The sequence below is a fragment of the Ostrea edulis genome, chromosome 1, assembly GCF_947568905.1.
Source record: "Ostrea edulis chromosome 1, xbOstEdul1.1, whole genome shotgun sequence".
NCBI classification, from domain to species: domain Eukaryota; kingdom Metazoa; phylum Mollusca; class Bivalvia; order Ostreida; family Ostreidae; genus Ostrea; species Ostrea edulis.
Genome location: NC_079164.1, coordinates 57,879,075 through 57,904,309, shown reverse-complemented (window position 1 = coordinate 57,904,309; position 25,235 = coordinate 57,879,075). Strand labels below are relative to the sequence as shown.

The following is a 25,235-nucleotide window of genomic DNA, read 5'->3' as shown; positions in this document are numbered from 1 at the left end:
TAAGCTCTCCATACACATTGCGTTATGACACACAGTCGTTTGATAATTTCCATGAGATTTCTGGAAATATTACAGATTATGATGTTATATCATGTTGCCAACCTTCAATGCCATTTCTTTTGTGTGATTTCTGATCATTAATGACGGGTAGAAATATCGAATCTCCTATACAACAAAATTCAAATTTTTGTGTGCTACATGTGCTGACTGTCAGATATTTTTGTTATGTTTTCCTAATAATTCATTTAAACATGAAAGAATACGATCGATGTTGTCATGATCTAAATAAAATACATGTATATAAGCATAATCTAAAGCTATTTGACATTGTAACCCCCCTTGCAAAATTTTTATAGTTATATTTACACGACAACAATCGCTTTTGAGGCCCTCCGAATCCATAATAAATGTACATATATATACATAACATTGCATTATTCTGTGACAAAACAACACCTCATACTTCATGTTTCTTATTATATGCGTTAGGCAACACAACACAATATAACAACGCCCCATTACTTCAAGTTTCTCATTATTTAGGCCTATGCGAGAGAACACAACATTATTGTGTCCCATATTTTCGCAGTTTAAATGAACATAGTGTTATCATATGCCATATTTTCTCATTATTTACGTTAGGAAACACAGATTATAACCAAACGAACCCAATCTAAAACTACTATTAACATAACATATCATTGGTCTAATTATAAAATTAGATTGTAGCCAACACACAGTCAGATCTACGCAACAAAATACATCCAACACGTCTTCGTACAAGCAATAACGTAATTTAATAACCAACTTAGTCATGCAGACGCAATAACACATTCTTGGTGTTAGAATAACATTAAATCATTTAAGCAACTATGTACACACAAAATGTTGTCGGCTGTACAATTAAACATGAAATGATAACCAACACGAACTTGTGCAAACGCAGCTACAAACAACACATCGCTCACGAACTCGCGCTGTCGCACCTATACTCAAGTCGCCGTTGGCCTAACAAGAACATGAAAATAACCAAAACGAAGTCAAGCTCAACAGTGTTTTAACATTGAGTAAACAACACACTAACGGTACTACACACAACACTCCATAGTTTATCTACCTGTAAACAACACACTAACGGTACTACACACAACACTCCATTGTTTATCTACCTGTAAACAACACGCTAACGGTACTACACACAACACTCAATAGTTTATCTAACTGTAAACAACACACTAATGGTACTACACACAACACTCCATTGTTTAACGTCACTCAGTAAACAACACACTAACGGTACTACACACAACACTCAATAGTTTATCTAACTGTAAACAACACTCTAACGGTACTACACACAACACTCCATTGTTTATCTACCTGTAAACAACACACTAACGGTACTACACACAACACTCCATTGTTTATCTACCTGTAAACAACACACTAATGGTACTACACACAACACTCCATTGTTTAACGTCACTCAGTAAACAACACACTAACGGTACTACACACAACACTCCATTGTTTATCTAACTGTAAACAACACTCTAACGGTACTACACACAACACTCCATTGTTTATCTAACTGTAAACAACACACTAATGGTACTACACACAATACTCCATTGTTTATCTACCTGTAAACAACACACTAACGGTACTACACACAACACTCCATTGTTTATCTAACTGTAAACAACACACTAATGGTACTACACACAACACTCCATTGTTTAACGTCACTCAGTAAACAACACACTAATGGTACTACACACAACACTCAATAGTTTAATCTACCTGTAAACAACACACTAACGGTACTACACACAACACTCCATTGTTTATCTAACTGTAAACAACACACTAACGGTACTACACACAACACTCCATTGTTTATCCAACTGTAAACAACACACTAATGGTACTACACACAACACTCCATTGTTTAACGTCACTCAGTAAACAACACACTAATGGTACTACACACAACACTCCATTGTTTATCTAACTGTAAACAACACTCTAACGGTACTACACACAACACTCCATTGTTTATCTAACTGTAAACAACACACTAATGGTACTACACACAACACTCCATTGTTTAACGTCACTCAGTAAACAACACACTAATGGTACTACACACAACACTCAATAGTTTAATCTACCTGTAAACAACACACTAACGGTACTACACACAACACTCCATTGTTTATCTAACTGTAAACAACACACTAACGGTACTACACACAACACTCCATTGTTTAACGTCACTCAGTAAACAACACACTAATGGTACTACACACAACACTCAATAGTTTAATCTACTTGTAAACAACACACTAACGGTACTACACACAACACTCCATTGTTTATCTACCTGTAAACAACACACTAATGGTACTACACACAACACTCCATTGTTTAACGTCACTCAGTAAACAACACACTAATGGTACTACACACAACACTCCATTGTTTATCTAACTGTAAACAACACACTAACGGTACTACACACAACACTCCATTGTTTATCTACCTGTAAACAACACACTAACGGTACTACACACAACACTCAATAGTTTAATCTAACTGTAAACAACACACTAACGGTACTACACACAACACTCCATTGTTTATCTACCTGTAAACAACACACTAACGGTACTACACACAACACTCCATTGTTTATCTAACTGTAAACAACACACTAACGGTACTACACACAACACTCAATAGTTTAATCTAACTGTAAACAACACACTAACGGTACTACACACAACACTCCATTGTTTATCTACCTGTAAACAACACACTAACGGTACTACACACAACACTCCATTGTTTATCTAACTGTAAACAACACACTAACGGTACTACACACAACACTCCATTGTTTAACGTCACTCAGTAAACAACACACTAATGGTACTACACACAACACTCCATTGTTTAACGTCACTCAGTAAACAACACACTAATGGTACTACACACAACACTCCATATTTTAACGTCACTCAGGAAACAACACACTAATGGTACTGCACACAACACTCCATGGCTTCTCTCAACTATAAACAACACGCAATAATAATTGCGTTTAATCAGAAAAGTTTGCGATTTAACGCAATGGTTATTGAGTCTAAACGCAATCCTTTGAATTTAAACACAATAATTATTGCATTTAAACACTGAATAATCATTGTGTTTAATTGCAGACTTTTGCGATTAAACGCAATGAAATATTGTTCTTTCTATGTAATGGCCTCATCAGGCTTCCACTACATACATGTGGAATTATATCTTTTGTACAGATAGAATCCGAAATATTATGTCTTTTTCACCGAATTTATATAGTAATCAAATTCTTATATAGGTGAACATATTGGAATAGTTAGTTCAAAAAGTAGGCGGACATATTGTGACACTTTGAAAAAAAATGGGCAGACGTATAGTAACTCTTTGAAAACAAATTGGGCGGACAGATTGTGCAGGCGGACATATAAAGACAGTTTGGTCCAAAATTGGGCGGACATATAGCGAAGGTGGACATATTGTGCAGGCGAACATGATAAGGACTCAACACTGACTCATATTTTCAGGTTTCTTTGGTCAAGCCATCAAGGTGACCCACAAAGTGACTGGGGAGGTTATGGTGCTAAAAGAAATGTACAGATTTGAAGAAGAAGTTCAGAAAAGCTTTCTCAAAGAGGTAAGACCTTTGATGCTGTCCCCAGCGAAAACTTTAAGAACAGTTCTGGTATTATTCAGAACTTCTCACAAATTGTTCTTGAACAATTATTCTTGAACATGCTTTAACTGTATCTCAACAGTTCTTGAACTTTTAAACGATGTTCCTGAAATAACAAATGTGACAGGAATTTAACATTACAGGAACTAAACCTGAACTCAAGATGTTCAAGAACATGGAACTTTTTAAGATTAACTGATTAATTATGAACCAATGAAGAACTGAAGTGTTCTTGAATAATTCTGGTAATTTCCTGAAATGTTAAATTCTTGTCTCATTTGATAGTTCAGGAATTGTTTTGACAAAATGCATGAACAAATTAAGGACTGATGTTCATGGAACAGTTCATGAACACCAAATCAGGAACATGATATGAAATGCACAAGAACAGAAGTGTTCTTGAATAATTCTGGTAATTTCCTGAAATGTTAAATTCTTGTCTCATGTAATCTTTCAGGAACAGTTCTGGTAAAATGCATGAACAAATTATAAGGAGAGTTCATGAAGATGTTAGTTTTCAGGAATTAAATGGGTATCAGACTTTACCAAAACAAGTACTACAAAGCACACACTTTCCTGTGAAATGTAATATTTATATTATATCCTTATAAACTTCCAAAGTAATTAAGCTCTGTAAACAAATAAACAGATCATTTCAACACTGGAAATTGATGAAACGAGACATGTACAACCACAGAAGTTCAAAAGTTGAATTTTTCACTCGCTCAATATTTTGAAACAACAATCAGTTTCATCCGCAACAACTCCACTGTCAGTTCCATCCATTTTCATGTAATTCAGAGTGCCTGTTCTCACAAACACATGTCACAGTCTCAGTAGACTCGCTTGGGTTCAAGTCAGGGCATGAATTGGATAAGGTGTTTGGATGTGAGAATATGGTGGATCTTCCCATGCCATAGTGATTGAACTCAGTGCAATAGACACCCCGTTTGTCCTCAAAAGGTGGCCAAGTCATGAATGGGATGGCTCTACAGCATTGCTATTCATGCCACAGTGCACTATCTGCTGGCGAATCTGCGTGTGTCACTGTGCTGAGGGATTTAGTGCTTAGAACTACCCAGGTTCCACAATCTGGCACATAGCCAAACACTGTGACTTGTGTGAGATTCCATGATTATCATTGCATCTTTATAATGTTGTACTGGTGACTCTCAATAACTCAAAGTTCAAGGGACCTTGATAAAACTTCGAGAGTTCGAAGTTCGGAAATTGAAGGCCTGACCACATGGTTAAGATTTTACAGATCATGGGATCGTTTTGACTCGTTTTCCTTCATATTTGTCAGGTAGTGAATTTGATTTCAAAATAAAGAACCTTATTTTGCATAAATAAAAAGATTTCAAAGTTAATGTATTCATTTGTTCTTCTATCATGCTAAGATATGCATACAAAACTTATTTTCCATAAAGCTTTACTGTTACTAACTAAACAGAGCACACTTTTATGTTGCTTTACACAAAGCAAAAATTCTAACAAATGAGTAAAACGATGTTTTAGAGTAACTTTCAAAAAAAAAAACTTGAGAAATTTAACAGTTTGTAGATCTCTAAATCATTGTCACTCTCTGAATTAATGTCTCAAACTTTCTCTCTCCTTGTGAAGTCAAAACAAACTATAGATTTTATTCCTTGTTGGATGATATACAAATTTTAATCATCACAAGACCCCAGTGTAGGGTGAAAACTGACCAATTAACCAATTATATACTCAAGTGTCTTGTCTGCCTCCACAAAGAAGCACAGCTGAAGTATCACCTGTTTAAACACCTATTTACCAAGACCACACTAGCCTTCAACAAAAGACAGGTAAGGTCCAAGCAGAAATAATTATATGCTTGGGTAATACTGTGTATAAGGCTACCACCACTTAGAGAGATCCAGAGTGAAAAACAATGAAATATGCTTTATGGGATCCAACTTCACTTCAAGAGATCGAGAACTTTGAGAGATCGATAGTAAATATGCTTAGTTCTATAGAGGAAAAATTTGGGACCATGATTTCACTTCGAGAGATCGAGAACTTTGAGAGATCGAAGTTTGAGCCATCGAGAGTCACCTGTATCATTCTATATATTCCATCATATTATAAATGGCGTTTGCAACAATAGAGCGAAGTAACTCTTCCGACAAACAAACAAAAAAGTTAACTTATACACAGTTGATTCGGAGACATCACACTCCTCACCTAATATCTGAAAGATATTACTACATACAAATTCTCAAGACATGCATTCAAATGTTTGTCTTAGTCAATCAAGATTATCAATTCTGTAATAGGTCGGATATATGTTGTCTGTTTGCCATCCTTGACAACACTAACGTCGACTGTTCTCACTCTTTGATCACTGTGACAGAGAAAAAAGGAGAAAAATGCTACTATAGGCACGCTGCCCAGAAAGTAATATCCTGAGACAGGGAGAAATCAAATACTGAGTGGATTTTGGATAAGAGCAACGGAGTAATAGGAAGCTTAGATTTAGTACTAACTCCCAAGACCCGTTTGGCTCCCTTGATAATGCTTTGTGCATAAACAGTTTCCAAGAGATTGGGGTATCCTGCTTGCAGGTGAATGTACCGAACAATTGATAAATAATTTGCTATAGAATTAAAAGATAGTTTGCAAGACAAATAAGCCACAAATCTACCTAAGTTTTGTGGTGAGATGGGCATTAAGGAAATGCGCATCAGGGTACAAAATTTTACTTAAGTTAATAAATAGGTTCGGTAAGTCCTTTTAGTTGACTCAGCAAGAGCGCTCTTCCTGAACTTAGCCACTGTGGCATCTAAATTGGCTCTGGTGTCTTGGAACATGTCTTCTGAAAAGAAGAGCAGATGTAGCCTTAGACATATGACCATAAGAGGCATAAGCAAAACTGTTTGTTGTGGTGCAACCAGTTCTACCAAACATTTGAGAAAAGGCTTGTTCATGCAATCAAGATAATTTGTCTGCTAAAACATTTTCTTTCCCAGGTATATGTTTAGCAATTATCCTGAAGTTATTTTTTGCAGACAGCCAGAAAAGCACTCGGATGTAGTCCATGAGTGTTTTGTTTTTTGATGACCCCTTATTTATACATGCCACTGTTGCTGAATTGTCGCAAAAGATCCACACATTGTGGTTTGTCCAAAACTTGGACCAACACAAAGCAGCAAACACGATAGCTAAGGTTTCTTTCTCATTTATATGCATGTTTGCTGCAGATGGGCAATCCATCTGCCAATTGCAATAAAACCAGTCCTGCAGCCAGGAACCTGCACCCCCTTCCACACATGCATCAGTGTGGACCGTAGTAATGGGGTTTTTGTGGAGCATCAAAGAGTGACCATTAAATGAAGACATAAAAGTATGCCACCATTCAATGTCCGCCCGCAAAGCGGGTGTAATGACGGTTTTATGTGCTTTGTGCTTAAGCGGGGAAAAAGCATTAATTATTCGACGGAGGAACACTCTCCCGTCATAGACCACAGCGGCGGCACAGTTCAGTTTTCCCACTAGCGATTGCAGTTGACGCTTGGAAGCACGTCTGCGTTGCATAAAAGATGCTAACTCTTCTTTTAATTGCATTAATTTATCCTTAGGCAATCTAAGCTGTAGTTTAATGGTGTCTATTTCTATGCCTAAGAAAACTAGGACCTGTCTAGGGTCAACTACTTTTTGCCAATTAATAGAAAAACCTAATTTCCTAAGGAGACTTATGAGAATTCTCATTGCCATTGCACACCTATTCCTGGTCTTCTCACAAATCAAAAAATCATCCAAATAAACAACAACTATAAAACCTCGCCTTGACATCATGCGTCTTACAGCCTGGGAGAGTCTATGAAAAATGCCAGGGGCTGCCCTAGAGCCAAAAGGTAATTTTGAATCATAGAAATATTGCATTTGATTGTTAATTTTCCATTTAAGGCCTGTTACTTTCATGCTAAGTTTACTAATAGGAACAGAACGATAGGCTGATTTTAGATCAATCTTAGCAAGATAAGAACCCTTTTCCACTAACTTACATGCATCATCAACTGACTGATATTTATGCTTTTCTAAATCTGTAACATAGTCGTTGACAGAGAAACCTTTAGGTCTACTGCAGTCATGAACTAGACGTACCCCACCATCAGATTTAGGAATCACCCCAAGAGGGCTTACAATAGTTGGTGGACATGGGACCTGTACATAATTTCCTAGTTCAATTTCTTGTAAAATTTGTAAAGTGGCTTTTTCATAAAGATCACTAGCTTTAGATGCAGAGAATTGGTTATCAAGTTCTATGGCTTTAGGTGAGAGTGCAGGATCAATTATATCAAAACCGTTTTTGATTCCATTTAAAATGAAAGCCCTATCAATGTCATCTTGTAATTCTTCTTCCCAGGCTGCAAAATTCAAGCCATTGTAAGGTTTTATAGCTACTGGTTTTTTGGCCTAGTAGAGGATGTATGATCGTATGCTGGGTGTGCCTGCACCACAACCTGGCACTGAGCAAGCATGGTCAAAACGACACCTAGCAACACTACAGCCCTTCCTCCCATTAAAACGTTTGCAAATTTCAATGCCTTGTGCATTGTGTGATGCCCTGGGGGGATAAGGTTGAAAGTTCGACCGGGTTTTGGGGGCCTGATTATTTTGGAAATTCTGAGAAGACTTTGGTCTTAAGTGCACCATTTGCAAATGGGGGATATCCGTACCCCAACGAAAATTGTGCAGCGTTTGTAATTTCCTATATTCCCTATCATACAGGAACACTGACCTAGTGTCATGGACTGACAATAATTGATAAACTCGGGTGGTATATGACAAATAGTCTAGGAGACTTGAATAAGTTAAAGTACCCTCTTGTAATAATTTATTCATAATAGCCAAGTTGGCTGTGGACCATTGGCAAATCGTTATGTGTTCAAGTTTTGCTTTTGCTGGCCCATACTTGTAAATAAGCTGCCCTTCACCATCCTTTGACACTACCCTTTCCTCAGTTGCATGTGACTGATTCACAAAGTCTGTAATATCTAAATAACTGCTTTCCCCAATACCCAAGGAATCTAAAGATTTTAAATAGACTTGTGGGTCTTGCCATGAGTACATACCTGGTAAGTTTTGGGTAGCAGGTGTTCGGCTGTTGGGCTGAAGTTGCCGCAGGACATCGTTTACGAATTGGTCTCGATCATCACTGATACCTAGGGGCTGCCCTACGTCCTCGGCGACGGGATTTTTGGTTGCAGGATCGGAAAATTCAGAGTTTTTGTTGGCAGCGGCTCCCTCCGGGAACATGGCTTTAACCGCATGTAATAGAAGTTTCCGCTGGCCTCGCGGAATATCTGTCTCAAGTAGATCGTCCTCAGTTATTAGACTTAAAGCTTCCATGGAATCAAAACCGAGCTGAATGAGGCTTTCTGCCGTTTTCTCGGACAGTTTTTTGGCTGTCGCCCACTTTTCGACTTGAGTCATAATTCTTACTTCTTCATCTTGTCCTTGCATGATGAGATATATGTATGTATGAAAACGAAAGTCAATGAAAAGGAGAAACAGGATCGGGAAATAGTCTAATCACGTCTGGGTGCAGAGCGAGTGCACGCGCAGACGGGCGCCATAATGTCACAAAAAAAGCATCCGTTACAGAAAGCAGAACAGTCCAGACTGATGAAAAATAAGACATTGTCTCTGTTACCATTGCATTCATGGATATAAGCATGATCGTAACAATTGGCCTCGTCGCTGGATATTATGTACCACGCTGGAATGTCCAAGAAGCACCGTAAATGTTGGTAGTCCGCCATTTTGGAACAGGGTAATTTCAGTCAAAGTTCAAAGGTTCAAAGGTGTCAACAATAACGAAATCACGTATCACACACTAATTGCCCTTCGATTTCCGTATTGGATATTACAACAAAAAGAATTTGTTGTTAACATTAAAAATCTGTGGCTAAAAGCAAAGGAAATTTCGACGAGGTCTGTCTGCAACGGAAATTTTTCAAAGTGACGCTAAAATGTATAGTCTTTCTTAATAATGAACAAATGCTAAGATCTCGTTGGCTAAGATTTAAACTGCCGTCTAGATTAAATTTGATTGGAGGAAAGTAATAAAAAGCAAGATTGATTGGCCAGCGCATTTTGTTTTTTCTAGAGGGCGCTGTTGTAACCTAGGGAACCAAAGAGGGCCCAGCTTTGCCCCCAGGGGGCACTTAATGACCGGAAGCAAAATAAACTAAACAAATAAAGCAAAACAAAAATGGCGTCTTTTCAGATTTGATTAATAAATATTAAATTACTTTAATCTATCATGGTTACAAAAGTTGACACATTCCTGTGCTTTAACACAAAGGATATTGTATAAAAAGATTGTGAGTCAGTAAGGTCTATTGCATCAACCACATATAGCAATGTATAAAGTACCAATGTGTAGCATATAAAACAGAAAAATTAAATTGCTCTACAACTTGCAAAAAAAAAAAAAAAAAAAAAAAAATAACTACAAAGAGAAATGTAACAGATACCAACTTGCAAAAAACCTATTTTGTTTAAAATATTTACACAGTACCAAACTTTTTGCAGCAGTTAAACACTGACCTGCTCGAAGTCTTAAAATTGATATAATAGTCAAGTGATAAAGTCTTTAGCAGCAGTTAAACACTGACCTGCCCAAGTTTACAATTGATATATGCACGCAAGTGATGCAGTCATTAGCAGCAGTTAAACACTGACCTGCCCAAGTTTACAACAGATGTATGTACGCAAGTGATGCAGTCTTTAGCAGCAGTTAGACACTGACCTGCCAAAGGTTGTTGCTGAACCTGAATGCGCCCTGACTATTAAGTTAAAAAATCAGAGGATGGGGGTAGAAAATAAGTTAAAGGTTGAAAGCAGGTATTCATATATAGTGACGAAAGGCATTAGAGTTCCATCTGCCTAATTGTTTGATCAGATTCTCAGAATAACCCAGACTTGTGGCATATGTGGCAGCACCTATTCTGAAACTATGGCCTTTGTACAAGTTTGGGTTCAGACCAGCAAAGGTTGCAGCGGCATAGAGTGGAGTGGAGACATAAGAATATGTAACAGGGTTTCCCCCTATGAACTGGAATAAGGGTCCCGAAGAATGCTTGAAATGTGATAAATAGCGATTCGGAGCTGCCACAGGGCACATTGTTGGATCTATGCTGCTCTCAACTGTAATGACAAAAGGATTGTTATGTTTCTGATTTTTGAAATGATGTAGAACTATCTGCACTGATTTCAGTAAAGAACCCTCAAATTGAAGGCAACATTTGACCGCTGCACCACCAATCTGCTACTTTCTGCAGATTTTGAAACAACTTCCCCAAGGCGAAGGAATGCATGAAAGCATAATTTAAACAGAGCATCTAATAATATGCAGTTGGCTTTTGTTGCAACTGTATGAGACAAAGCCGCAATAAGTTTTGCTAAAATATCTTTCGTTATCGGTAGCCTTGAGTCTACAGTCCCTGCCAATTTGTGACAACCACGCAGAAGTTTCTTTACTATAAAGGCTTGAGAAGGATCTGGCAAGTTGAACAATTTGTGGACATAGCCCAGAGCAGATATGTGTGATGATATAGTGCTTGCACTCAACTTGGATTGAAATAAATGCCCAATGAAGTTGCATACATCAGAGACTTGCAAAGGTAAGTTAGTAACTGGTTTGTAATTCAGGAATAGGTCCCAAGACCGCCTATATGCAGCTCGAGATGCCTGTGTTAAGGAAGCTGTCAGAATATGAGCTGTTGCTGAAGTTAAATCTGCAATAAATGTTCTGGAACCGAGGTGAGATACTGCTCCAAATATGGAGCTTGGAACCTGGCTGTCTGAAATTGAAAACGAGAGAGACTGTCTGCAATTATGTTGCGTTTCCCGGGAATATGTTTTGCTTTGAACAAGATATTCTTACATAGACAAACTAAGACTAGTCTGCGGACCAAGGCCATTAACGTTTTATCTTTGCTCGACTGCTTATTGATAATGTATACAACAGAAATGTTATCAGAAATGAAAAGAATTCTCCTATTTTGTAAACATGAGCCCCAGATTTCCAGAGCAAGAACTATAGGATAAAGCTCTTTGACTGCAATCTGACAATGTTGCATGTGTTCTAGCCAAGGCTGAGCAAACCAAGAGGCGCCTAATATAGCAGCATATCCCTTAGTTCCCGATGCATCAGTGTATAACTGTAAACAGTCAGACGAATCCCAATCCAATGGCAGGAAAACAGATTTGCCATTAAAATGGGAAAGAAAAAGTAACCATGTAGCCATATCCGCCCTTGCTTCCTTAGTAAGGCGGATCCAATGAAATGGTTTTTTAACACCCACCACCAGATCAATCAGACATCTAAGAAATGCCCTACCAGGTACTACTACAGAACAAGCAAAATTAAGTAATCCAATGAGTGTTTGCAAATCACGAAGTTGAACTTTTTTTCTATGAGCAAAATTTTGTAGACGCTGTGTCATTTTTGTTATTTTGTCAGGAGGAAGCCTGCATTCCATGACTACTGAATCTACCTCAATGCCATAAATTGTAACTGTTGTTGATGGCACTATTGTCTTGGCCATGTTGATGGGAATACCTGTTTTCTTGCACAGGTACAAAAAATTTGTAAGATCATCTTTGCACTTGGAAGATTTTGCATGTGATATGAAAAAGAAGTCATCGAGAATGTGAGAGATGCCAGATGCATTGTACTTGGTATACATAATCCACTGCAAGGCATTGCTTAATTGTTCAAATATTTGACATGAACTGCTTGCTCCCATAGGTAGACATCGTTCATAATAGAACGCAGAATTCCAAACAAAACCTAATAAATGGTAATCTAAGGGATTGACAGGCATGATCCTAAAGGCATCCTTAATGTCAGACTTAGCCATTAGTGCATGTTTTCCGAATTTTTGAACAAGTGAAATAATTATGTCAATGGAGTCATAAGTAACTGCAGAGGCCTCTGGGGGGATTAGAGAATTTACAGAATGACCATGTGGATAAGAGAGGTCATGGATTATCCGGAATTTTCCAGGTTCCGACTTAGGGACCACCCCCAAGGGAGAGGTTTTAAAATTAGCAACAGGAGGAGAGGGAAATGGACCATGTATTCTCTGAGTGTCTAAACCTTTTTAAATATATTCCTCTATCACTTCCGGGTGTTGTAATGCAGATTTATGATTATGAGGTTCATACGTGTCTGGCGAGCCAATGCAGCCTAAACGAAAACCATGGGTAACCCCATGTATCAAAAATTCTACTTTTTCAATGGGGTATCCTTGGAGCTCACTTTGCAGGTTTGTTGGGTGTATAGGTGTTGGCACATTGTTTTTGCATGTTGCCTCCTTTGAAATGTTGCTTTTCCCTTTGAAAACATTTAGATTTTGGGTGTTTGCCTGAACACTCTTGACAAAGGTGAGCATATTTACAGGGGTTTGATGCGCATTGTTGACCTCTGTTATAGGCAAAGCAGACTTTTCCAGAGAAGGGGCAAAAAGAATTCTGTTTCCCATAAGTCTGGGTAGATGGTTTTCCAGAAACCTTAAACCCCATAGAGGCTGCCTTGAGTCGCAATTCTGGGACAGAATTTTCCCAAGGTAGTGTGTGAGATTCTTTGAGCTGCCTAAAACTCTCATCATAGCCCCTCCAAGCTGAGTCAATGTACATGCGTCTCATCTCCCTAACTGAAAAACAGTACTTGAGCAGATTACCAGCCTCCTGGGGATTTTTCTGTACGTAAATACTGGAGAAAATTAAAAAAGCATCAGTCCACTGACTAATGCTGAGGGGTGATTTGTTTTTAGATGTGTGCTCCACATCAATTTTACCAGCTTTGATGGTGATAGAGAGTGGTTCTTCAGATTGATCAGGAAGAAGTGAGCGCAGATCGACAAACTCATTTGACCAAATCTTATTTTTCATTTTAACCGAAATCGTAGCACCTAAAGGTACTGCATCTAACATTTTGATTGGTGGAGACCTTACTGACTCGCCTGCAAAAATTACATCTAAAATAGCACCCACATTAGAAATGTTGGGGATATCCATGGGAGAGACAGACTGTGGCCCAGGTAGGACATTGGTAGCCCCCGCACTATGTGCTCCACCTGACAATGTTGCTGATGTCATTGTGGGTGTTGCGGCTTCTGGCTGGCTTCCCTGTACATTGTTTCCAGTAACCAACTGTTGATCCGCCTGTCCTTGGATTGCCTGTTGTTGCACAATGTGTCTTGCCAGCTCCGCATAGTCAATCATTGGCACCACACTGGACACCGGATGATGGTCTGGTTCTGTAGAAGGTCCAGGAACATCATTGTTTTCCCTTGCTCTCAGACGTTTTCGTTTTGCAGGGTTCTTTGACATTTTCCCTACAATACATTATGCATGAAGTATTTGCTCTCAACATGTTCAAATTATGACATCTATATTTGAATTATCATCAACTGATGTTGAAAATACTATTTCAATAAATATCAGCATAAGATGATTGATCTTAGCAAATTTGTAAGATGCACCGACTATAACTAGATGTGCTGTAGAAGAGGAATAGGTGTTATCACCCATCTTCACAGTTTGTAGTATTATATAATGTAAAAAGGAACTAACATCATACATAGATGAGAGTCAGCTGCTGTGCTTACAAATATGTACACCTTTTTATACGTCCGTCTTAAGACGGGACGTATTATGGTATGGCGTTCATGTCTGTCCGTCTGTTAGCTTTTTCGTGTCCAACCCGTAACTTAAATACTACAAGGCCTAGAATCATCAAACTTTGTCTGTAGATACATCTTGGGTAGAAGGTGTGTCGCACATTAAAACCAGGTCACTGTGACTTTTCATTAAGAAGATATGGCCATATATGGCAAAAACTTGTCCGGCTCATAACTTGAAAACTATTAGACCTAGAATCACCAAAATTGGTCAACTAATGCATCTTAGGTAGAAGGTGTGTCGCATCCTACTTTAAGGTCACTGTGACATTTAATTAAGGTGATATAAAAAAAATGTTTTAATGGGTACAATCTATACTGTTAACAATATGTGACGGGCGTATCATGTGCCATGGCGGTGCACTTTATTAGACATATGCACTAGCCTCATCAGCAATGAACACCGAGACTTGCATCAAGGTAGAAATGTGAAAGGACATAAGTAAACAGCAGCATCATACAAAATGTTGCATTAAAGCGAGTTTGTTAAGAATAAGCTGAATATACCGCTTATTAGCTATATTATATATACCCTCACCAATGCACACACAGCATGAATTCACTTCTAGTGATGAAAAGTATCTTACTGGACAATAGAACAATGTATGAAATGTTCCTTTAGCATGCCTTAAATTTGCAGGTTATGCTATATGTATAACATATATCATACATATATGGAAAACCAGGTCATGCTACCCAAAGGAACTCAAATGTTTTACCCATATGTAATGGGTCCCAGTTTCAGCAAAATTATACTGAAAGTTACCATAGAGGGAATAATATCCTTAACCATTGTCCTGCCTCTTAAATGTGTAATAGTTCATGACAAGTAGTCTGGTATCCTAGAACATTAAAGCTTTAATGTTTCTGAACACTACTAAATATCCATCATGTAATGTATTCACCAGGATTAATGCACACTTTGTATGTTATCTGTCTGCTACAGAATTTGTACAGGATAGTAAAGTAAGCAAGCAGTATATATTTAGGTAAACATTATACTGAATGTTTACCAGCTAAAATGCAATGCTAGTAGAAGGATAGCAACAGAGAAAAGGAGATGAGAATAATTATAGATGTATACATTATACTCAAAGTTTCAAATGACCTTCAAGTACACATGTACTGACTATTCACAAAGCAGCATGTATCAGTGATATAAATGACATGTAAACATTATACTTAATGTTTAATAGGCGATGTAAGTACACATTATACTAAATGTCTAACACTTAGATGCACTGCTAGGTTGAGGATAGCACCAGGGTAACATATATCAACAGTATAATGCATTTACTAGTAAACATGACACTGAATGTTTACCAACTTAGTATGATTGCCAGGGGTAGTGTAGCACCAGAATGATAGACTAATAATCATATTGTAGTAGTTGGACATTCTGCCACTACTTTTGATATGTTCTTTTTACTTCGCGTTGTGTTTTTTTAAAATGATGATACATATTATATAAAGTATTCAACCCTTTAGATATTTCCAGGTAAGTTTGAGTCCGCCTAGAGTGAGGCTAGTAATAAAATAATAAATAAAGTTTTAAACCTTTAATAAAGTTCAACAATTGTATGATAAATACCAAAATAATAATCCCGGGGAATGAATGTGGCTTGAGAAAAAAATATAACTAAGTAGGAAAAAAATAAAGAAACACTAATCAAAAATACAGGGTGCGGCAACTCCTGATATTTACCTTGTTGCAAGGTTTGGCTCAGAAGAAGCCCCGAGCACGGTTGTGCTCGGGTTTAAATACTATTCTTAACAAAAGAATGAAAGTAAAAGTTACCTGTAATGTGATTTGATAATAAATCTAGAAGTAACCAATGAGAAGTTTTGTAATAAAATACGTTTGAAAATAAAAGATAACTCTCTTCCTGTTTCATGAAATAAACAACTCGAATACGAAGATAGGAATTTACGTAGACAAGTAAGTAGAAAATAATGAAATGGAGATAATATAGACCGATACTACCACAATATAATATAACTACCCGTAAACACACTGAATGCTTCAGGTGAACAAAACTGAACATGATACTGAATGTTTCAATAATCTATGAGATTCAAGTGAACATTATACTGAATGCTTCAATAAAAGATTTAAGTGAGCATTATACTGAATGCTTCAAATGAGATTCCGATGAACATTATACTGAATGTTTCAATAATCTATGAGATTCAAGTGAACATTATACTGAATGCTTCAATATAGGATTTAAGTGAACATTATACTGAATGCTTCAAAATGAGATTCTGATGAACATTATACTGAATGTTTCAATAATCTATGAGATTCAAGTGAACATTATCATTGTACTGAATGCTTCAAAATGAGATTTAAGTGAACATTATACTGAATGTTTTAATACTCTATGAGATTCAAGTGAACATTATACTGAATGTTTCAGATATATATCATCAGCTGATCATATTTATATATTATAATAAATAGATCCTTAGAAGTAATGTCAACAATTGCTACCGACCCTGACCTATTGAAATTTGAGTTAATACTGCAAATTTTAATATGATGATACTAGCCTTAGTTTTTTAGCTGTTATTATAACAGCATTCCTGATCTTCTCAAGAACTTTCTCATAGGTTGGCAATTGGAGGGCGTTGATAATAAGTGGACTCCGTCAGGTCCGAGGAAAGACAGATCCTGCCAAAATCCTCGATGGGGCCAAAATATCAACCCATGTAAATTATCTGTCATTGCACGTAGATGGTTATTAATGGCGATGACTTGGGAATTGAAGCGCTGACCCGCAACGTATGGTAAACGACGCAGCAGTTGACCAATTAACACGTTTAACCCCAACTCCTTCATGTAAAAATTTTGCAACAGTGACAATGTCCGTAGCAATCTTAAGAGGGTCTGAATTCACTTTAATGTCATTTTCCCCGATTTGAATAAAGCAAATATCTGGGATGGCGGAGGGGAAACTAAGTATTGTAGCATCCTGGGATAGATGTGATAAACATAGACCTCTTTTACCCTTCATTGTTACGGAATATGCACCCGCATCCAAATTCAGATTAGAAATGTTATTTCTGATTGTGAATTCATCCAATCGCCTGATGAAGGAATGTCCCAAAATCACAACATCCATGATATGACCATTAGCCATTGTTTACAAAACGCACGCCACTCCAACGCTAACACTATAGGAAAGTTCACCGAAAATACCAGCTCAAACCGAGCGAATAGATACGTAACTGAAGTTAACGAATCCGCAAAGTCATTCAACTTACTTGTTGTTATAGAAATTAAATTTGGATCCTTCAATTTTGAACAAAATGAAAAAACTTTGATCCGCTTTACAATTTGTATTCACTGAATCCCATGTATATGGAAAGGCTAAGTTAACGTGTGCAAAACACAAACTATCTCGTGCCTATCCAAGCCAGTGATTGGCTACCAAACTTGAGGCCCCCAACGGGGTAAAATTCTGCGAGGTCCCCAATAAGGTAAATGACACATATATACGCTTTAAACATAAATGTTATTATGTTCCATAATATTGATTTGTTTTCTTAACACACACTATGGGTTGTATTTCTACAGCTATGTCTTTCATCCTCTACCTTCTGTGTAGACCTCAGTTGTATTGGTTCTTTGAGCCAATCGCTTTGAAACATGGACGCAGCAGATGCGTAACACCTAGTTCCAATGTCAGCTGGATTGTCCTGTGTGGAAACAAAGGCCCACTGCTCTGGTTTAGATCATCTGTGTATCATGCTGATCTGGTTGCTGACATAATTATAGAATTGTCGAGATCGATTATGCAAGTACCCTAGTACAACCTTGCTATCTGTATAGTATTTCGCAGAATCTTGGTTTAAATCAAGTTGTTGGAATACTATCTGAGCTAGTTCTGTAGCCAGAAGAGCGACACAAAGCTCAAGGTGTGGAATGGTATTTCCCTGTTTAGGTGCTATCCTTGACTTCCCAATGACAAATCCAGCATTGACTTGACCTAACTCGTCAACTGTCTGTAAGTACACTACAACAGAAATTGCCCTCTCGGCGGCATCAGAGTAAACGTGAATATTGCTAGAGGTTGCACAGCTCAAAGATACAGGGGTATACATCCTTGGAATGCGCAGATCCCCCAAAACATGAAGAGATTGCTTCCATCTAGACCATTCTTCTTTACGATCATTTGGTAGAGGTTCATCCCAATCATCATTGTCCTCACATATTTCCCTGTAAAGTATCCAACCATGTATAGTGATGTACCGATTATCGCCGACTTTCGATTGTCGGTCACTATAATTGAAACGATATGAATAATCGATTGTCATTTTGAAAATTGAAAATCGCTGATGTTGGTATTTTTTTAATAATACAAATATTCCTATCGCGACTTAACTAAAATGAAATATGGCTGACAAGGCTGTATCTTCCGATAAGATTGCATATTGTTTTAACGTTCCTCTTGAGAATCTTTCACTCATATGGAGATAAACCCAAGAGGATCAAATAAGCTCTTGATTATGGACAAAAGACTTCTTTTCGTGAATGGTTTTTCTAGAATGTGTGCACTGAAAGTTAAGCTGTCTGAGTTGATATCCCATGCTAATCCAAGGCTCTGTTGGATGGGTAACTCATCAGCAGCAATATTGAATGTTTTTCTTTGAATTTTCCACTGGAAAAGCCCCCATGACTTTGATGCTGTTGGACGCAATTTTGTGAAGCCTTATTTGAGCTCCTTCCTTCAACACTTGCTGTGTTCTATGAAGCAAACTTATGGCCTAGGCACTTGACACAACAGACATGAGCCTGTCGTCAACATAAAAATTCCGAGTGACATACTCCTGAACCTCAACATCAGCTTTTTCAACTGTCTTGCGTAAGCCATATGTTGCTACCACTGATGAGGGCCTGTTCCCAAATACGTGTACCCACATATGGTATTCAATTAACTCTTTACGTGGATCATTGTTCCTGTGCCAAAAGAAATGGAGAAAATCTCTATGATCCTCTCTGACTAGGAAAGAACAAAACGTTTGTTCTCTGTCTGCTCTATAGGCCACTTTGTTCATACAGAAACACATTAGGACTCCCAGAAGTTGATTGGTCATATTGGGTCCTGATAGGAGAACTCCTTTGAGGGATTTGCCCTTATATTTGACAGACGAGTCAAACATGTCGCGTATTTTGTCAGGCTTCCGCGGGTGATAAACGCCAAAGAGAGGGAAATAAAAGCATCCCTTTCCTTCCGGCAAAGGTGGAGCCACCTCCATTGCACTATTTTCTACAAGTCCTTTCATGAATGTCACAAGATGTTTTTTTTTCACTGAGTTCCTATCCAGACTTGCATCCAGCATGTGGGCTCTCTTAAAAGTCTGTTGTTCTGTAGTATTGGCCTAGGATTTCTAAAAGGTATAGGAGCCTTCCACTTTCCACTGGAATCTTTCTCAAAACCTTCCTTCATGATCTGCAGGAACTGATGATCATCAACAGAAAGGCCAACTTGGTCATCATCTGCTGCTGTATGGAAAACGTCTTTCCCAACTGCATGCTGACATGACACAATATCCTCCATCAGGCGGAAATTATTTTGACATGGTTCAAAAATGGGCATCTTCAATTACTGTAGTTTTCTAATACCTTGGTTTGTGTAATTTGCCAAGGGACACATCTCCTATCACCACCCAACCAAGATTCGACTTCTGGGCAAAGGGTGAGTTCTTGGGACCTACTCGCTGATCATGTATGAAAAGTGAAGATAACGAACAGTGATCAATCTCATATCCCCTATAAGCAATACAAAATACATAGTTGGGCAAACACGGACCCCTGGACACACCAGAGGTGGGATCAGGTGCCTAGGAGGAGTAAGCTTCCCCTGTATGTGGTGCGCTTGTATCAAGTCTCTGCCAATCAGTAAAAGGATGTTGGCATCTTTGTGGAGTGGTGACAATGGTAGATCTCTTAGATGCAAGTGATGCTGTATGACTTCTGGGGTCGGTATTTCATGTCTCTCGACTGGAATATCGTTACACTCTGTAATGGTGGGAAGCTCCATTACTACAGGTCCATTGACTGCTGCTATCATCAGACCAGAGGCACTGTGACCACTTGACTGAATGAGTCCAGCACACAAGGTAAGAGTAAATCAATGAGTCTGACTAGTGGGAACAACCATATAATCGAACAATCAGATCTTCCAAGGTTTGTATTACTCTGGTCATGAACAAGATGTTTTGCAGGTCTTTCCTTCGGATACACATCTACCAAAACAGCCTTTGCACATGAACGTCCAGAAAACTGTTCTCCACAAATACCTGTACACTTTGTGAGAATGTTACCCTCCCCACCATGCTGTCTCTGCCCTGAGAGATCTTGGGTTGGTGAAGAGCAGTAAGGTGATGCACACTTCCGCAATCATCACATTTCACTTCTGCATGGCAAGCCTTGAAAATGTGAGTGTCCGATTCACAACACTTAAAGCACAAGTTGTGCTCTCGAAGGTATTATTTCCAATCGGGAATAGATTTTTCCTGAATGCCCTGCACTGATTTAATGTATGATATGCATCATGAATTGGGCATTTCTTTGCTGTGACCTTATGGTCTCCTGCAGATTCCTTAAAATCAGTCTTCTTTATGGTTACTGACTTCATTTGTTTGAAGTTATGCTGATGAGGTTTAGATGTTTTTAGATCCCATACCTCCTGTGCGCCAATTGGAACCAAACCAGGATCATTCATCACAGAATACACTAAATGGAGGGTAAGGAACCCTGTGAGTCAGTTTATACTTTGATGCTTTTGAAGTCCATCTGTTTTGTAAGCTAGGTGTTAGCTTTTGCACTATAGGAAGCATTCCTACGGATGTGTCAAAGTAGCGGAATAGCTGACTATACTTTCGGTTATCCTTCAAGGCCAATATTTCACTTAGGATATCTGAGAGATTGTAGAGATGTCTGTGATCACTTGCACTGAATCGCTGAAAATTGGTAAGTTTTGACTTTAACGCTGTTAAAAGCGAACCATATCTTTCTTCTAGTCTAGTCCATGCAGCCTTGTGAAGGGTTCCCGCTTGTTGCTGCTCTGATGCTCTTAGCATGTTCCTTTGACTTGGGGCCAAGCCATTGCATCAACAAGTCTAACTCTTCAAGAGGTGTAACACGTGCATCCTGAACAACAGATCTAAAGCTAGTCTTCTAAGACACAAAGTTCTCCGGCTTATCACCAAAGTTGACAAATCAAGTCTTGTAAGCATCAAATCCTTTTTAAGGATAAAGCTAGCAAGGTGTAAGAAATTGTTTTTCTGTGATTCAAACAGTCGGGCATCAGGATTCAGCGAGGAAAATCCTGGTTCACAAATTGGAAAGTGGGGCATGGTGTTCTTTATGGCTGGAACCTTTGGTGTGGTGTGTTCTGCAGTGTTTGTTGACTGACCCTTGCATACTGGAACTGTCTCAAAATTCTGTTCCAAAACTTCTGACTCCCATAATGCACTTTCTCACAATTGGTCCACTTCGTCGACAAAATTTTTTTGTACGTTCTGATGAAGAGTCATTGACTGAATTGGATTTTCTCGAAAAATTATCTATATCCATTCCCTCCATTACTCGTAGTTCAGCTTGGGCTGTAGCAAAGTCTTTTTGTGTGTCCAGGAACTCCAACTCTGTCTCTAGCTCTGCTTTTTTCCTGAGTGTCTCTGCCTTGGACTTCTTCCCTTGTTCATACAGATCCTGAAGCATACTACTACACCACTTGCACGGAACAGTACAAAACGATTCTTGCACGGAACGGTGAACGGTTTGCACGAAACACTGAATGATCTGCACGGAACGGTGAACGGTTTGCACGAAACGCTGAACGATCTGCACGGAACGGTGAACGGTTTGCACGAAACGCTGAACGATCTGCATGGAACGGTGAACAGTTTGATATCATTGATCCTAGTCTGTCGCCCCAACAAGTGGAAGTCGATAATCATCCATTCACTTTTAAAGATTCAAAATTATTTCAGAAAGCCACAGAACAGATATTAACTGAAATCGCAGAAGGTAATTATGTTTTGACCCAATCTCCACCTTTAATCATAAGTCCCCTCGGGGTAATTCCAAAGTCTGTTCACTGTTCCGTGCAAGAATCGTTTCGTACTGTTCCGTGCAAGTGGTGTAGTAGTACGCTTCAGGATCTGTATGAACAAGGGAAGAAGTCCAAGGCAGAGACACCTCGTTCACATAATCCATGACTGAAGTCATCCTAAGGGACAGGCAGTCAATTATTATGTTTCTAAATCTTACAAATTCAAGTACCAATCACTGGATGATGCCACCAATTGGTCCAATATGGTTCCTTTATAGGAAAAGTTGACCTTAAAGACCCAAAAAAAACACCGTACGGTTGCTCCACGGATGACTGAATGTGGGCGGAGCTTATCCATGGTCAATGTTATTTACCTGGAATTTACCTGGCCAAGAGATCGGTTGTTGTGTATATTTTTATGATATACACAGGAAATTTCTCAGGTTATTACAAATTATGCTTAGTGTCTTGATTTGTGCAACAAAAAAAATAATTAAAATTTCTACCGACATGCATACCGCATTTTTATTTCCCGTAAACCTTCAAACTTGGTCATATTTATGTATTGCAAATGACAGGTTTAGCCCATTTCTAAACCTTTGCTTTTTAAAACTTCTAATTAAATTGTTATATATCGTATATAAATATTTTCCTATATATAATATTACCCGGCGTTTCCAGGCACTTCCTGGTGTCCTGGGAGTTCGCGGTGTCGTGGGTGTAGTAGGTAAAATATCCATGTTTCGAGAGAATGAATAAATTCAAGTAGATCTGTGTACATGTACAACCAATTGAAGAATGGTCAAGATACCCCTCAATATGGGCCGTCTGTAGGGTTTCTGTAGCTGTAGTGTTTGCGTAATGGTGGTATCCCAAACAGAAGCTGACACAAAGTCTTCCCCCCCTCCTCTCTCTCTCTCTCTCTCTCTCTCTCTCTCTCTCTAGGGTTTCTGTGGATGTAGTGTTTGTGTAATGATGGCATCCCAATCAGAAGCTGACACAAAGTCTACACCCCCTCCTCTCTCTCTCTTTAGGGTTTCTGTGGACGTAGTGTTTGTGTAACGATGGTATCCCAAACAAAAGCTGACACATAGCTAGTCTACTCCCCTTTCTCTCTCTCTCCCTTACTCTCAACCATTGACTAGATGAGTAATTATTGTCATACGTATGCAACACTATTGCCATGCCATATTATTTCATCTATATTATTGCTACAGTTTTACACATTTCTCTCTCTCTCTCTCTCTCTCTCTCTCTCTCTCTCTCTCTCTCTTTAGGGTTTCTGTGGACATAGTGTTTGTGTAACATGGCATCCCAATCAGAAGCTGACACGAAGTCTACACCCCCTCCTCTCTCTCTTTAGGGTTTCTGTGGATGTAGTGTTTGTGTAACGATGGTATCCCAAACAAAAGCTGACACATAGCTAGTCTACTCCCCTTTCTCTCTCTCTCCCTTACTCTCAACCATTGACTAAATGAGTAATTATTTTCATACGTATGCAACACTATTGCCATTCCATATTATTTCATCTATATTATTGCTACAGTTTTACACATTTCTCTCTCTCTCTCTCTCTCTCTCTCTCTCTCTCTCTTTATAAACATAAAACCGTGATAAATTATAAATAGCTCAATACTCTCTCTCTTTATCTTTATAAATATAAAACCGTGATAAATTATAAATAGAAATATCTCAATAACTCTCTCTCTCTCTCTCTCTATAAATATAAAGCCATAATAAATTATAAATAGAAATATCTCAGTAACTCTCTCTCTCTCTCTCTCTCTCTCTCTCTCTCTCAATATAAAGCCCTGATAATTTCAAACAGAAGCATTTTTTACACTACTGTAACAGTTTTACGCATGGGCAATATAACCATTATACATGTTGATGTGCTGCGTCAATAAAGAATTGTTCATGTTTTTATAAATATAAAGCCACAATAAATCATTAATAGAAAATATTCCAATAACTTATGTTTGTTTGGTTTTTTTTTATTATTATTGTTTGATTTCTGATTGTTTAATCTATAATACATGTATAAAGATGGAGAGAGAAAATACGATGATAAATTGCATTGTATAGGGGACGTTAGAAATTAAAATATTCTAGGTGCGAGTCAATGCTATCAAAACTCAGGTATACTGGGGCTTTCCTCAAGGTCTGAAGACTGCTGGTCATCATTAGCCATGATTGTTATCAAAACATCTTTCTCAGGTAGCTGTAGACCATGGTCTCTGCAAACGTCAATCAACCTAAGCTCTATTGTTAAAAGTTTGATTGACCAGCGGCTTATCATTGATCGCGACACAGGTAAAATTTGGGGGCGTTAACTTAAAGTTGGGTCTTTAAGTCTGCTTATAGATCTGTGCCAATTAGCAAAAATAGCCAGAAGGTTACAGGTTTTAAATGGGTTTTAAACGACAAAATTACTTACCATTTTGACACAAAACTACCTTTAAAGAAGCCCCAAGGATATTCCACCGTCTCTCCCAGGCTGTACGCAGGATGATGGCCCGTAGGGGTTACAATATTGTAGCATACCTTGACGATTTCTTCTTATGTGAAACCTCTAAGGATAGGTGTGCTAAGGCCTTAGCTCCTTTGTTAAGACTCCTTAGAAAATTAGGGTTCTATATCAATTGGACGAAAGTATTGGACCCCACACAAGTTTTGATTTTTTTAGGTATTGAAATA

At 38.3% G+C, this 25,235-nt stretch overlaps 1 protein-coding gene across 6 annotated transcripts in view; it reads left to right on the top strand.

Moving 5' to 3' along the window:
* Positions 1-25,235, top strand: part of LOC125664639 (LIM domain kinase 1-like) — a 231,804-nt gene that overhangs the window by 140,451 nt on the left and 66,118 nt on the right. For all 6 annotated transcript variants that reach the window (XM_048897478.2, XM_056154636.1, XM_056154629.1 and 3 more), the window contains one exon: positions 3,609-3,718. In XM_048897478.2, the coding sequence (XP_048753435.1) occupies positions 3,609-3,718 (110 nt within the window). The remainder of the gene's footprint in view (positions 1-3,608; positions 3,719-25,235) is intronic.